We start from the raw sequence: 15,410 nt of genomic DNA, 5'->3' as shown, positions 1-15,410 counted from the left end.
TCTCCTGAGCATCTCTGGGTGTAGGTATATCCACTGGGGTAACTCCGGAAATCCCCGGCACCACAGGCCCAAGAAACAACACAGCCTAAGTCCATCCTGTTGAACTGTCAGTCAGTCGTTGACCAAGACACACTGGAGGGGCCCCTAGGCCTCCTGAGCACCACTTGGAAGGCCAACACCAGATGCTCGCTGTACACTAAGGGGAGAGGAAGTTGCAGAGCAATGCGCAGGAAAGGAATGTGCTGATTAGCACGGAGCCCTGACTGTGGATTGAGTCCCCCTGAAAACTAAAGTTCCAAATGAGGAGTCTCAGTGTCAGGGACAAAGGCTATCAGGCTGAAGTTAGTTTTGTTTGCATTGTTTACACTGATAGTTCAGTGTAACAGATCTAACTGACATTAATTACTGCATTTACCCTTAAAAATACAAGAATAGATAGGCTAAGATCAAGTGTAACAATAAACATATTGCCCTTAAATACAAAAAAAATAATTTTGAGACATAATGTTTGCCAAAGCCATTAAGGTACACAATGTTCCAATGCATACAATTTTCCACACTATACCCTCCACTAGCAAAGTGTCTCATCCCTTCCACTTCCTGTTCTCTCCCACTTCTATGGTGTGGTGGTGAATTCAGTTCTGTAGACCAGTTTTCATTTACTTTCTGTGGTTAAGTGCAGGTTTTATTCTCCGGTTTTGTGTTTCAAGAGCTTCTTGTGTATGGCCTTTCCTACCCTTAACCAGAAACTTTTTCACTGATGGACCAAAATGGCAGAGTTGAATCCCTACCATCACCAGCAGAATGGATCAAAGCAGCATATTGTACCTGGGGGAACAAGACTGAATGCTCCAGGAAGGATTGAGAGTGTGTACAGATGGCAGATGTACTGTACCTGAGGCCCAGTGGGTGGTCAGGATGTCCACCAAGGTGCAAATAGCCATAGCCCTGCCCTGTGGACTAGATGAAGCTACATGCCCAACAGTGAGCTCTTGGGGAGAGAGGAGGTGTGGAGTAAGTTACAAGTCGAGGCAGACTCTTGCTGGAGAATTCAAATGCTAATCAGGAAGCTAGACCAGATCATTCCTTGTAGGTCAAAGGATGAGCTGGTTAAAACTTGTTAGGAGATTAAAAAACTTGTCAATAACCCTTAAAATGTTCATAGCTTTTTACAGAGTTTATCTCCTAAATTTTCTAGAAAATAATACGTGGCTGAAGATGAGCCATGGCATCATCACTGTGCTACTCATATTAAAACTACTGTTCAAGAAAACAAGTAAAAACAAATATGTAATAAGAAAGCACTGCATCAATATATGCATGCTCTATGCAGATGCTGAAATAGTATTGTCATTAGAAATCATTTTACCAGAAGAATAGAAATATCAGGAAACTGTTCATTCTAAACTGTTTAAAAATTATGTATAGGCACATATTTATATGTACAAGGTAAGGAGGGCTGGAGCGATAGCACAGCAGGTAGGGCGTTTGCCTTGCACACAGCCAACCAGGGTTTGATTCCTCCACCCCTCTCGGAGAGCCCAGCAAGCTACCGAGAATATCTCACCCACACGGCAAAGCCTCACAAGCTCCCCGTGGTATATTCGATATGTCAAAGACAGTAACAACAAGTCTCACAGTGGAGACGTTACTGGTGCCCGCTCGAGCAAATCAATGAACAATGGGAGGACAGTGCTACAGTGCTACCAGTTAAGGAATGTATGTATGTTTACATGTGTATATGTATATGCATTTCTCCTCTGCATAGAAGAAACAGTAAGTATACCTATAGTAATTTTTAGTAAATAATAGACTTATAAGTGATCATTATGTTTCCTTGTAATCAATCTGGTTAGAAGGCAGAAACCAGGGGAAGGTGTCAACATTTAGGTTAGCCTGGTTTAAAAGACTAACTTCTGGCTACATATACTCTTCCTGCATAATTTCAGATTCTTTGCTCTTGTCTCAGATTATGAGAATCCTTGGGCTTTACAGGTAGGATAAGGTTTAAACCCCTGTTATTTTCCTCTAAGTGGTTTTTCACCTTTGATAAACAATTTAATTTCTGAGCCCCAGTTATCTCTCATGTGAAATGAGATAGTAGGGCCAGGAGCAGTGGTACAGCAGATAGGCCACTTGTCTTGCATGCAGTTGACCCAGCTTTGATCCCCAGCATCCCACATGGTAGCCTGAGCACCCACCGGGAGTAATTCCTGAGTTCAGAGCCAGGAGTACCCCTGAGCATTGCCAGGTATGGCCCTAAAACAAAAACAAGCAAATAAATAAATAAATGAAGTAGAGATAGTAAAAATGCCCAATTATTAAAATTAACTTATGATTTCAATGAAATAATCAATACCCCATGTGCCTGGCAGAATGCTTCTGCTTCCCAAAAGCAGAAGCCGGCTGAGCCTATGGGAACAGAGTGATTCCACGCAGGAACGTCATCGGAGGCCTCTGGACTCTTGCCAGGTTGCAGTAAACTCAGATTCTCAAAGAATGGTTTGGTTCCGAAGTTTCACCTGAACACTTGATTCTGTCTCTTTCCTTCATGGACAAAACGGATCTTTGATGGCAGAAGTATAAGGGAAGAGAAATCATTTTTCCTCTACCCTTCTGAGTTTGGGACTGAGTACAAAGGCAGAGAGTAGCAAGAGCAAAACCCGCAGAAATGTGGCAAACAGAGAATGTCCAATTTTTCAAGGAGCACAATATACAGTGCAGCAAGGTCTTCAGGTTGTGGTTGTGTTGATCACCGGGTAGAATCTCTTCTGTGTTAGTTTCCCCAGAGAGGTGGTGCCCTGGCCATGAGTACTCACAGAGAAGAACCCTCTGTGTTGCAGCCAGGAAGCACTTCCCAGATGATGGCATTCATTCAGTGGACACACGTGCCCCGAGTCACCGCATTTTCTTGTGTTTGTAGGTCTCGAGACGTGGCCGTAGTTAAAGTGACGATGAAATTTGAACCCAATAAAGTGAATATTCAAAAGAAAAACTGCCGTATGGAAGGAAAGGAAACAGTATGCATAAACGCCACTGTGTGTTTTAATGTGAAATTAAAGTCCAAAGAGCACACTGTTTACGAAGCTGGTGAGTATGACAGAAAGAGCAAGAATTTTTGAACAGGAAGACAATAAACCTGCTCCAAGTGGATGGAATCCAGTGGGGTAATGTGGTTCCACTGATGATAGGAATCTGCACTTCACCTCTCACTCTGTGAATATGTTTCCCCTGGGAAATTCCACTGAAGATAGGTTAGGTCATCAAATCAAGCAAATTTTAGAGCAGAAACCACATGCATGAATGTGATGGCTTTAACTTTCCATAGCTGCTTTCTGACTGTCTATGAATAAATTGGGTGTCTTGATAATTAATTGAATAGCTGGAGACATTCTGTTTCAGGAGTAGCGCTTGGAAATTAGGTTCCAAAGGAGCTCATTTTTCCTTCCTTTGGGTTTTCACAAACCCCCCCTTTTATCTGGTCTGAAACTGGTATTGCAGAGGACGTGAGTACTTCCTAGGCTCAACTTCCCAAAATCTCCTTGCTACACTCTGAGGGTGACCTGGGTTTTTTGAAAGTCAGACACATTCCGGGTGTTTGTCTCAGGCATTACCTCAACCTACCCTCCGCCCCCTCCCATCATGCTGCACTGTTTAAGATGGTTTTATAACAGTGTTGAAATATATCGGATTCAAAGATATGAAGATCTTTAACTTCAGACTAATTTAGACTGTAAACCAAGTACATAAAAGTGAAATGTAGGGGTAATAAAAATACCTTTAATCCTTAAAATATACTTCTCTTTGCTTTTTGTTCATTTTTAGGTTTCAAAATAGTTCTCTAACTAGGAAAAAATGAAGCACAGGAATGTAAAATAGTGATTTACACTTTTGTGTTAAATTATTTAAGTCTTAATTAATTCTTATATAGTAAGTGGTCAAGTAATGATGATTGACTTCATAAAATACATAAGGTTTAGAGTTGGAGGGCTAGAATAAGCAGGTAGGGAGCTTGCCTTGCATGCAGCCAACCTGGATTTGATCCTTGGCACTGCATATGGTCCCCTAAACCCTGCTAGAAGTGATCCCTGAACACCGAGCCAGATGTGGCTCCCAAAACCGAATGTACATGTGTGTTTGTGTGTGCGTCTGAGATACGGTTTAACTTATTTTCTAAATGTAAGATACTATTTTATGAAGTGAAGTTACAAGCTAATTATATATGCTTTGTTTATATTTATAATATAGATCAAAATGTCCTTTATACCTCTATTTTAATACAGCACTTTTAGTATTCTAGGAACTTTAACATGCTGAAGTGAGAATCAGTGAACACAGGCCTGGCTAGACGTGGTCAGAAGGGGGATGTGGGGGTGATATGTCAAAGTGCACATGTGAGTGTGCATGTGTGTAACCATATATACAGCAGTGTGCATGTGTGTAACCATATATACAGCATAATCAGAAATTAGAACCTAAATTCAGAGAGCAGTTTTGTTCTTTTGTTTGTTTGTTTGTTTGTTTTGCTTTTTGGATCATACCCAGCGATGCTCAGGGGTTACTCCTGGCTCATGCACTCAGGAATTACTCCTGGCGGTGCTTGGGGGACCATATGGGATGCTGGGAATCGAACCCGTGTCAGCCATGTTGGCTGCATGCAAGGCAAACGCCCTACCCGCTGCGCTATCGCTCCAGCCCCCAGAGAGCAGCTTTTATAAGTTCTTTGAGATTACTTTCATGTCTGTGAAAACTATTGTTCTACAGTAGCTGCTTACTTTTTTGTACAGCGGTTTAGTACAAAAATAAGCAAATTATCTGTTTACTGATTGCCCAAGAGGCTTTTCTGTAATGACAGTTTAATGAGCTGAATAGTAATGAAAATTACCACAAATAAACATTTCTAATCATTATCCCTGTTTTGATTTTTAGATATGCAGTACCGTGTCACATTGGATTCGCTAAGACAGATATCTCGAAGTTTTTTCTCAGGAACTCAAGAGAGAAAGGTTCAAAGAAACATCACAGTTCTGAAATCAAAATGCACTAAACATTCCTTCTACATGTTGGCAAGTAAATCATATCTTATAGCTGCTTTATTCCATATCAAGAATAAGGTCTAGATGTCTTATTTCAAGTCAAATACTATATGCTTTAAAGTCATGGTCATGGTCCTCCCGTTGTTCATCGATTTGTTCGAGCGGGCCCAGTAACGTCTCCATCATGAGACTTGTTACTGTGTTTGGCATATCGAGTACGTCACGGGTAGCTTGCCAGGCTCTGCTGTGCAGGCAAAATACTCCCGGTAGCTTGCCGGGCTCTCCGAGAGGGGCAGAGGAATCGAACTCCGAGTCAGCCATGTTGGCTGCGTGCAAGGCAAACGTCCTACCGCTGTGCTATTGCTCTAGTCCATGTTTTAAAGTATGCACCATAAATTAATCTTTGATCATTTACATCAGAAAATGATATGTCTCGGTTTCAAATTTCCAAATGCATTTCATAAAACTACCTTGTATCTCCTTTACATGTGTTTCCAAGCATCCTTATCTTTTAGAACAGTACATGGCTCCTGTACTCAGTGATACAGAAGCTTATCTCTTCAGTTATTCATTCTTTCCATCCATGTATTTAGACTTTCAACTTAGAATCATCATTTTAACTTCTCTGGGCCTCTCTTGTCTGTCAAGTGTAGATTTCGTTTTTTTGTGTTTTGAGTTTATGGGTCATGTCTGGCTGTGCAGAGGGATCATTCCTGTCTCTTTGCTCAGGGTTGACTCCTGGTAGTGCTCAAGGAGCCACATTTGTTGTCAGAGATTAAATTTAAAGCATTTAAAGCAAGCACCTTCACCCCTGTATTATTTCTCCAGCCACTGAAATGTGGATATTAAGCAGATAAAGGCCTAGAGGGAATATTTCCACTGTATATTTTCTGAGATCTCATCCTGTCTACTAAAATATTTGGTATCCACCTTGACTTTAGATTGAAAGAAAAATATTCTAAAATTTTATACATCTTTAGACTTTTTATTACACCTCTAACTTATTTCTTGTATCCTTCATGTATTCAAATTCTATATTTTGAAAATTGAAGAGGTACATGGTGGTAGGTCTTAATTATTATAGCTCAAAATTTTCAAGTCAATATTCCCCATCACATATATCAAAATGAAACAATTCTGTCTATATCAATCTATGAATGAGGGGTAAGTGACAAACTGAAGGTGCCCTAACCTGTTTCGTTCACTAGAACTAAACATTTTAGTTTGCATTTAGATAAAATATGAAAGCATATAAAACCATATGTGGCACTACTTCCAGTTTATTAAAATTCACTATAGTCTTTGTCAGTTTACTATCTAGCTTAGTCTAGTAGTTGGTATTAAAACAATGAACTAGTTCAGTATTTTCCAAAGTGTGTAGCAGTACTTCCCAGGGTACTAGAATATTTAGGGGCACTATTTACCTCGGTGCAACTTGGCAGAGGGCATTTCTGTTTGTGCACTTAAAGGAAGTAGGTTTTCAAGGGCACGCTGAGTGATTTTTTCTGTAAAGGAAGCAGCAGGCCAAATATGGTTGGGAACCTCTGAACTAGTTTCAAAATTTATAATTTTCTTTTGAATTTTATTGGGTACTTTAAAAGTTTATTCTGGAGTCAGGCAGGGTGGAATTTGTATTCTAGCTTCCCACATTCCAAGTGATTTTGGCAATCTTGTTTGGTCTTTTGAAAACTCAGTTGTTTGTAAAATAAAGTCTGTAATAGTTGTTCATGCATGGAATGTTGCTGAGGTAATATACAACAGTGCATCTAAAGCTATGAAAGCTTTGTGTCTAAGTTATGAAACCTCAAATGATGGTGATGATAGTATTAACAGTAATTATGGTTACACCATTTTACTATTATAAATATCATTTTTGATTATAAAATTTTTATAAATCCAGATGTATGTTGTATCAGTGAAATGAAACTGACTTATGAAAAGTTTGCTCTTCTGAAATGGGGAAATTCTCCTAGAAGTATTACATAGTGATTTTTTTAAAATTTATTTATTTATTTATTGAATCGCTGTGGGAAAAATTACAAAGCTTTCAAGTTTAGGTCTCAGTCATGCAAATATCAATCACAATTCCCTTTACCAATACTTATTTTTCACCACAAAGAACCCCAATAAACCCCCCAACCCCTCCCCCCAATGTCTGTGGGGTAGATGAATTCTAGTTAACACTCTGTCTACTTTGACTAGCTTCATTGTTTTGATAAAAGTTGCACCATTATTATTTAGACTTTACCCCCCCCCCAAACTCAGCCATGCTGAAAAAGCATTGTGAAAAAAAGCATTGCTTTCTACAGCTGGGTTCAAGAATTAAATGATGTCACGCGGCCACGATAGCGGCTGTGCAGTTTTGGATTTCTGCTATTTTATTTATTAACCCTGCAAGTATTTCTACTGAGAGTCAGCTAATTAAGAGATTGGTCTCTGTGCTTCTGGGGCCGTGGCCGTGCCAGAGAGCCGCTCGTGGGGGGCAACTGTGACCTCGGTCGGGCGTGAAGGACGGGCCGGAGCGCCCCCCGTCCCATGAGGTATCCATCGCACCCCCACCCCCGTCTCAGACCTGCTCTCCACCAGGCTCCCATGCAGCCGCCATCTTTCTTTCCAGAGAGCTACATAGTGATTTTGAGCTGATGATAAGAAGCAGTAATGGTATGCAGTAATTCAGAGTGGTTTAACTGACATGGCAATTTATCCAGAACTCCAGCAGGTTCTGAGCAGCGGAGGTGAGTCAACTGTCCAATCTGCGTTGCAGACATGTCCCTCTCTAGATAAGAAGGGAAGCCCCTCTCCAGTGAAACAGAAGCCTGATGAGGTCATTGGCCAAATAGGATGTCCAAGAATTGTCTGGTAAACTTGACCCACAGAGACAGGAGAAGGAAACCATAACTAAATCTGAACATCCAATTAATTTTATACCAGTAATATATTTCCTATTTTAACCTCTAGGACAAGCATGACTTCCGGGACTCAGTGAGAATAACTGTGGATTTTAATCTCAGTGATCCAGAAAATGGGCCCATTCTTGATGGTGATTTGCCAAATTCAGTACATGAACACGTAAGTTGGAAATTTTCAAATTCATAATTCCTATTTCTGACCATATTAGGAAAAAACTCAAAATTTACAGGCAACATTATGTAAATCAATGGGGGTTTTGCTAAAATTGTTTTTAAGTAATTAAACTCTTCTAGCTTTTCACAACTCCTAGTTTCCTGTTGTGATAGCTTAACAGAAATTCTAAATGGCATTCCCTTTTAACTCGCTTGAAATCAGGAGCACCCAACTCTGAGTTGGCCCATCAGATTTCCCTTTCATGACTCATAAACACTGAATTGAAGGGCATAGTTCGCCTACCCAGTCTTAAGTCCCAGATAACAAAAAAACTCAGCAACCACGATCTGCAATCTCAGCTTCATCATGGGAACCCACCTTATAAAAGTTACAGAACATGCTTATAAAAGCACAGCCCATGCTTCCCACAAGCACGTTCAGAGATGCATAGGAAAGAACTGACCTTCTCATCCCTGAAAAAGTGCTCAGAAGGTGGAGTCAGAAGTGAGCCCCTCCCCCCGCCCCAGAGCAAATGTTAGAAATTTTTTTGTTTTTTCCTCTGTAACTGTCTTCCACTTTTTCTTCCTTCTCTCCAAAGTCACTATTAAGAGTATCTTACCCTACACCACACATACAGTCTAATACAGTCTAATCTAGGAGATGGGTATTAGGTCATGAAATGCATTCTTGGGAAGATGGCAGAGCTATTTAAACTTCTGCCTGAGCTAAGGGGACCCCAGATCACGCCCCAAAAGTGGTGATATGTCAGGTCTGGAGAGATAGCACAGCGGGTAGGGTGTTTGCCTTGGACGCAGCTGATCCGGGTTCGAGTCCCAGCATCCCATATGGTCCTCTGAGCACCGCCAGGAGTTACTCCTGAGTGCAGATCCAGGAGTAACCCCTGTGCATTGCCAGGTGTGATCCAAAAAGCAAAAAACAAAACAAAACCAAAAAAGTGATGATATATGAGATGAGAACTGAAGCAGAGAACGATTTTCTATAAGAGTGGTGGAAGAAGTGGAAGAAGGTTCTAGACAGAGGGCTACTGTGAAGGTTCTAATGCATAGCAGGGACTCAGCTCACCCAGGTGCCTGAAGCTAAGGAGCATTGCAGAACGAGATGGGAGACATGACAGAACCTGACCTTTCAGATCTCTGTGTCCATGCATAGATGTTAAACTGCACGAAGGACAATAGACAATACATCAATATCAAAGACTTTTAACTGGTTCTGTGTGTCAGAGGATGAGATTTTTTTTCTTTTTTTAAAATATTTTTAAATAATTCTTGTTTATATTTGGATGAGGGTATATTTGTCACTTTTTCGTTTTTATTTTTGGGACACACCCGACAGTGCTCAGGGTTATTCCTGGCTTTATGCTCAGGGATCACTCCTGTCCATGCTCAGGGGATCATTTGAGGTGCTGGGGCTCAAACATGGGTTGGCCACATTCAAAGTGAGTGCTACGCCCACTATACTATCTCTCCTTGTATTTGTCATTTGAATGCTCATTCCTTCGACAGTGTGCACATTGATTGGAGGGAACCAAGAGTGGGGTGGGGAGTCTAGTTAGGTCATTGTTACCACAGATGAGAAGAAGTAAGGATGGCTGGACCAGAGGTGTTAGAAATGGGGAGATATTAGGAAAGAACTAGAAGGGACAGCTCTGGGGGCGGAGTGCATAAGGGGAGGACATTAAGAAGAGGAGTCAAGGAAACTCCCAGTTAATATGGCCTTTCATTTTCCACCCTCTTAAGTAAGTACTTTCACATTCCGGTATTTGATCTTTTTTTAATGGAAATAGCTCACAGTTGGAGTCGAACGAAAATGTCCACTTAGAGACCTAGGTCTCAGAGTCCTTTTTGGAAGCTGTCTTGCTTTGGCAAACTAAGGCCAGTAAAAAACAGCTGTGGAAACTGCTCATTTTTAAGGAGATAGATGACATTGATACCCACATGTAAAAGTTTATTTATTATCTATTAACTATAGAAAGAAATGTGAAATTCCTTTTGAGATGCTGTGCTTTTTGTGAGTGGTTTAACCTATCTTTGTAATATGTTATTACTGTCACACAAATTAATAAGATAATTTTCAATAATGTTTACTAATTTTTAAATATGTTTCTTATAGCTTACGAATGTAAACTTAGAATTAGTAGATTGTATATTCCACAACTTATAAATTTTACCCCCTCCCAATTTTTTAAATACAATAAATAAATGCCCCAGAGCTGAGGAGCAACGTATACTTGGGTCTCACTTCGAAATGCATTTAGAAATAAACTGGAATGGAGAACAGCCAGAAATAGATACGTGGAGGGATAAGGCAGAGAAAGTGAAATATTCATTATAGAATCTCAGTTGGAAGATAGAGGCCCAATATACAATTCCTGATAAAAATGCTCATAATAAAATGTTGACAAAGCAAACATTTCCCCCAACATTTTATAATAATAGCGTAAGACAAATTTCAAATGATTTGATGTATTTATTTGTCAATGAAAAAATTCCTTGTCTGCCCACTTCACTTCAGCATTCCAGTTGCTTCTGGAAGTGCGTGTGGGCCTTTGATTCTCTCTCTGTCTCTTTCTTTCTCTCTGTCTCTCTCTCCCTCACTTTCTTTCTCATCCTCTCTCTTCTCCCTTCATTACCTGCTTATTTTCGTTATTGCTTGTGAATAAAACTTCTGAATGAATAAATAAATAAATAATTTTCTGTGGCTCTTTCAGATTCCCTTTGCCAAAGACTGTGGAAACAAGGACAGATGTATCTCAGACCTTGCCCTGGATGTGTCCACCACGGAAAAAGACTTGCTTATTGTCAAGTCTCACAACGATAAACTCAACATTAGCCTTACAGTCAAAAATAAAAAGGACAGTGCCTATAACACCAGAACCATAGTAAATTATTCTCCAAACCTAATTTTTTCAGGAATTGAGGTAAATTTTTAGATAGTCTCTTTTCTTTCAGAGTTGTTTTTCCTCGAACCTACTTCCCATGCTGCTGTACCAGTTGTAATTCTTTTCTTGATTTTTTAAAGAATAGAAGGCATTTTATATAAAATTAATACCCACAGAGGGTTAAAAGTACTAATATTTTCTTCAAAGCCTTGGTTTTGCTATCTTTCTCTAGAAATATGTATTACTTCTTGGATTCAGCATGTGAAAAGTGTCACCAATTTATCAGAATAATAAGATCCAGAAATTCCTTAAATCACCAAAATTGAGACTGAGTTAAAGGGAAAAGTAAATATTAAAGTGAAATTCAAAATAGTATAGAAGGGCCAAAGGGAATAACACAAGTATCTGGAATAACACAACAAAAAATTTACATGAAAAAATTATCACAATACTCTTTTTCTTTTCAGGCTAAATCCTTACTTTAGCAGGAGAGTTGTGGTATAAATGTTTTATCATCATACAGAAGTTTTCAGGTCTTTGGGTTTTTTTCAACACTAACAAATAGCGACATAAGATGTGTATCGGGCATAATTGAGACTTCCATATTTGAACATCTCCAAATGAATTCCCAGAGTTAAAATTCTGTGTCTATATATATGAATTAAGAATAATATTTCATATTATAAAACAATACTTGTATATAATATTAAAACTAGTGTTTAGTTTGTATAAAGTCAGGTGTTTCCGCTATCTCAACATTTATTATGATATTGCTTAGAGACATAATGACTAATTCTTGAAAACTAATGTCTCAATATAGGCAATGCTGACTCTCATATTCAGGGGTCATTTTATTTATTTATGTTTTGAGGCTACTAATTGGTAGTGCTCACTTGGCTATTCTGGCTCTGTGTTCAGGAGTGATCCCTGGAAGTGCTCTGGAGAGACCACCTAGCCCGTGCCACAAAAAATCAAACCGGGGTCAGCCACATCCAAAGCAGCAACTTCACCCCCTGTACTATTTCTCTGCATCCCTCAGTGACTTTTTAAAGTTAAATCCCACATGATAGGGAGTCCCACAGAAGCAGGGAGCACTCACAAGGACAAAGCTACTAAGTGGTGTTAGGATGCAAAGGCTGCTGATTGCTGTCAGAGCCCATTCCCTTAGCGCTGTGCTAAACTCCTCAGTGACCACACCACTCACAGTGGGCTTTTCTGTAGCAGAGCATGGCGGCTTATTACAGTCAGCCTCCAAATTACTGGTAGGAAGGTGCCATTTGGACTTACATTTAAGGGTGGTAGATCTACATTGGAGAGTACTGCGGGCTGCAATCTTTAAGTCACCACTTCATGAATTTCAGATTTCCATGCTCTGAGACAGGCAAACTCAGAATACTGTGAGTATTAAATTGAGAGACAAATTTTGGTAAAACAGAATCCAAGGCACATCTCAGAGAATTGCAGAAAGCTGTGCTTGAGTGTTTCATCTGAGCGTCTGATGACACTGTTTACTCTCTTCTCTTAGGCAATACAAAAAGACAGTTGTGAATCCAATCATAACATCACATGTAAAGTTGGCTATCCTTTCCTGAGAAGAGGAGAAGCGGTAAGAACATTATGTGTAGTAGATGTGGTGGTCAGATGTAAACCATAAGTGCTCAAAACGCAGTGTCTGAATCCTTCTAATGGTAGCCATTCAGATAATATAGATAAAAATGTCAAGTTCTATACAAAAAAAACACCCTCATCAATGTATAACTATGCAAATACCTTGACCCATGAATTTTAATCATACCTTCTGTGTTTGGAACTGAAACTGATTAAAATTCCTTATTGTACAAAGCTCTGTATTTTGTAATATTTGTTATTTTAGTTTTTTATTAGTTTCTGTTAATTTGGAGTATCTGTTTTGTTAGCCATATCCCAGAATAGTTTAATGCAAACCACGATTAGTTTTGAGAATGGGAATTATAGTTTCTTGTGCATCTTTGAGGTTTTAGACTGGAACTCTTCTGTTGACATATTTTTTGAAAAAATAATTGATTTTATATTCTGTTTGTTGGGGTTTACGAGGAATTGTGCATCATTTAATCCATATGCTCAGATGTAACTACTCAAATTAGATACATTTAATACTTCATTAACATAACTTAAGTACTAAAATGCAATACTAATATGTAAATGACTTTACAGGCTCACATTTAAAAACATATGCATCATATTTTCTCAAATTTAAAATGTGAGGAAGCCTTATTTTATAAAATATATATTAAATACATAATTTCAGTGTAGGTAATATTATGTAATTGAACATTTCAATCAGATATTTTCTTTTTCTGTTAGTAATTATATATTTTTATTTTGTAGGTAACTTTCAAAATATTATTTCAATTTAACACATCTAATCTTATGGAAAATGTGGTAATTCATTTGAGCACAACAAGGTTGGTTTATATGAATGCATTTGTATGTGTGTATGAGTAGACATAATTTCTTTAGAGAGAACATTTGTTTTTTAAACTTACTGGAAATATCTTACACATTGAAATCAGTAGAAGTACAAGGTAACGAACCACTTTGCTTCACAAAAATAATTTTGTGAATGATTAGCAAAATAAGTCTCATTTAATAGAAGTAATACATCTAAATAGGTTAAAGCAATGATTCTGTAAGTTTAAGAAAAGATTATAATCACATATCATTTGTACTCACCAAATCAAATTTAAGTTTATTTAAAGTTTTGCAGGCTCTGGTAACTTAAAAACCTTCATTTTGACAGTGATGCATTACCCATCAATGTCAATTGAGTCACTAGAGCCACTTAAAGTTTTATGAAACTCTTTTGTAGCTTAATAAATTTTATTCAAAAAAGTCAAAGTCTATGGAAGAGAACATATAAACTAAAAGTAGTAAAAGCTTGTAAGGAAATTGTAATGTTGGCTACCTTTCTTCTTGTTGTTATAAACTGAATCATGAACTCCCTAAAATAAAGGTTCATTTTATTACATTATTTCCTAGAGCAACATGGTCACTAACATGTAATGATCACTAAATAAATGCAGTGTGAAGGGATAAAAGTAAAATAATTAATTCCTTGGTAGATTATTTCTATACAATCAAATCAACTCAGGAATTTGGGGAGGGGGAACTCCCAAGTGATGCTCAGGAGATCCAGGTACCAGTCTCAACAATTTGCTCCTACCCAGTGAGACAGTTCAATGATACGCCCCAAGAGTGCTGTGGTAGACTGCAGGACTCAGGTCCTGCAGTGCCACAGGCATTGGAAACCTCCAGAAATATGCACAGATGCTCAGGACCTTCCAAGGCTACACCCACCAGTGCTAGAGGGATCATGAAGTGCCAGGGATCTGACTGGATTCACCATATATGATCCTTAACGCTTGTGCTATTTCCCCATCACTCAGAAAATATTTTTGACATCTGTGAATAATATGGGGCTAGAGCAATAGCACAGCCAGTAGGGTGTTTGCCTTGCATGCAGCCAACATGGCCAACCCGAGTTCGATTCCTCTGCCCCTCTCGGAGAGCCCGGCAAGCTACCGAGAGTATCTTGCCCCCATGGCAAAGCCTGGCAAGCTACCTGTGACATATTCTATATGCCAAACACAGTAACAAGTCTCACAATGTCATTTGGCCCTCTTGAGCAAATCGATGAACAATGGGAGGACAGTGACAGTGACAGTGATGAATAATATATTTAATTAATATAGGGAATGTATAAATTAATAAGAGGATGAATCTCCTTTCCTCATAGGGTGAGTATGGCAGTAGGGAACTGAGATTGTTATATAAGTTATTATGATGCAGGGTAGAAGAGTCATTAGAGAAATAGAAACCAACAGTGGGAGACTTCATTAAGGATGAAATTGCAACTACTTAGCAATGAGAATCCAAGATATATTTATCAAGATGATGATAATTGAGAAGGATCATCAAGAATGAACAGAGTTCATGAACAGAGAGTCTAGTGGATAGAGTTAGATGGAGCATTTCGGGTAAAATACAAATAGTGAGCAAAAATTCAAAGGTAGACCTGTAGATCTATTTGGGGAATATTGAATAACATGTCTTAGCTTGAATATTGCTTATACATAAGGAAAGAATGGAGTATAAGCAGGAAGTATGTGTCCTATCGTGTTATATTGAATATCAAATGTTGGGATGAGGCATTATTTCTATTGAACTAGCATAGTGAGCTGCATCGTTTTTGAAGAGTGAAGTCATATAGTCAGACCTATTTCATTTGTTCACAGTGTGGAATGGGTGAAAGAAAAGTGGACCATTCGTAGCAACAGCCCTTTAAATAAATAACTATAACCAAAGGCAGAGTGCTGCGTTCACTGTTTCATTGCTTATACCAAATCACTTAATATACTTGGAAACATCCAGAG

The 15,410-nt window shown here is 38.8% G+C and overlaps 1 protein-coding gene across 1 annotated transcript in view; it reads left to right on the top strand.

Moving 5' to 3' along the window:
* Positions 1-15,410, top strand: part of ITGA1 (integrin subunit alpha 1) — a 180,937-nt gene that overhangs the window by 138,175 nt on the left and 27,352 nt on the right. Inside the window, exons 16-21 of the mRNA XM_056112043.1 lie at positions 2,924-3,090; positions 4,930-5,066; positions 7,995-8,105; positions 10,828-11,037; positions 12,524-12,604; positions 13,366-13,442. Coding sequence (XP_055968018.1) covers positions 2,924-3,090; positions 4,930-5,066; positions 7,995-8,105; positions 10,828-11,037; positions 12,524-12,604; positions 13,366-13,442 — 783 coding nt within the window. The remainder of the gene's footprint in view (positions 1-2,923; positions 3,091-4,929; positions 5,067-7,994; positions 8,106-10,827; positions 11,038-12,523; positions 12,605-13,365; positions 13,443-15,410) is intronic.

The sequence above is a fragment of the Sorex fumeus genome, unplaced genomic scaffold (genome assembly GCF_029834395.1).
Source record: "Sorex fumeus unplaced genomic scaffold, SorFum_2.1 ptg000015l, whole genome shotgun sequence".
NCBI classification, from domain to species: domain Eukaryota; kingdom Metazoa; phylum Chordata; class Mammalia; order Eulipotyphla; family Soricidae; genus Sorex; species Sorex fumeus.
This window is presented reverse-complemented; position numbering and strand designations above follow the sequence as displayed.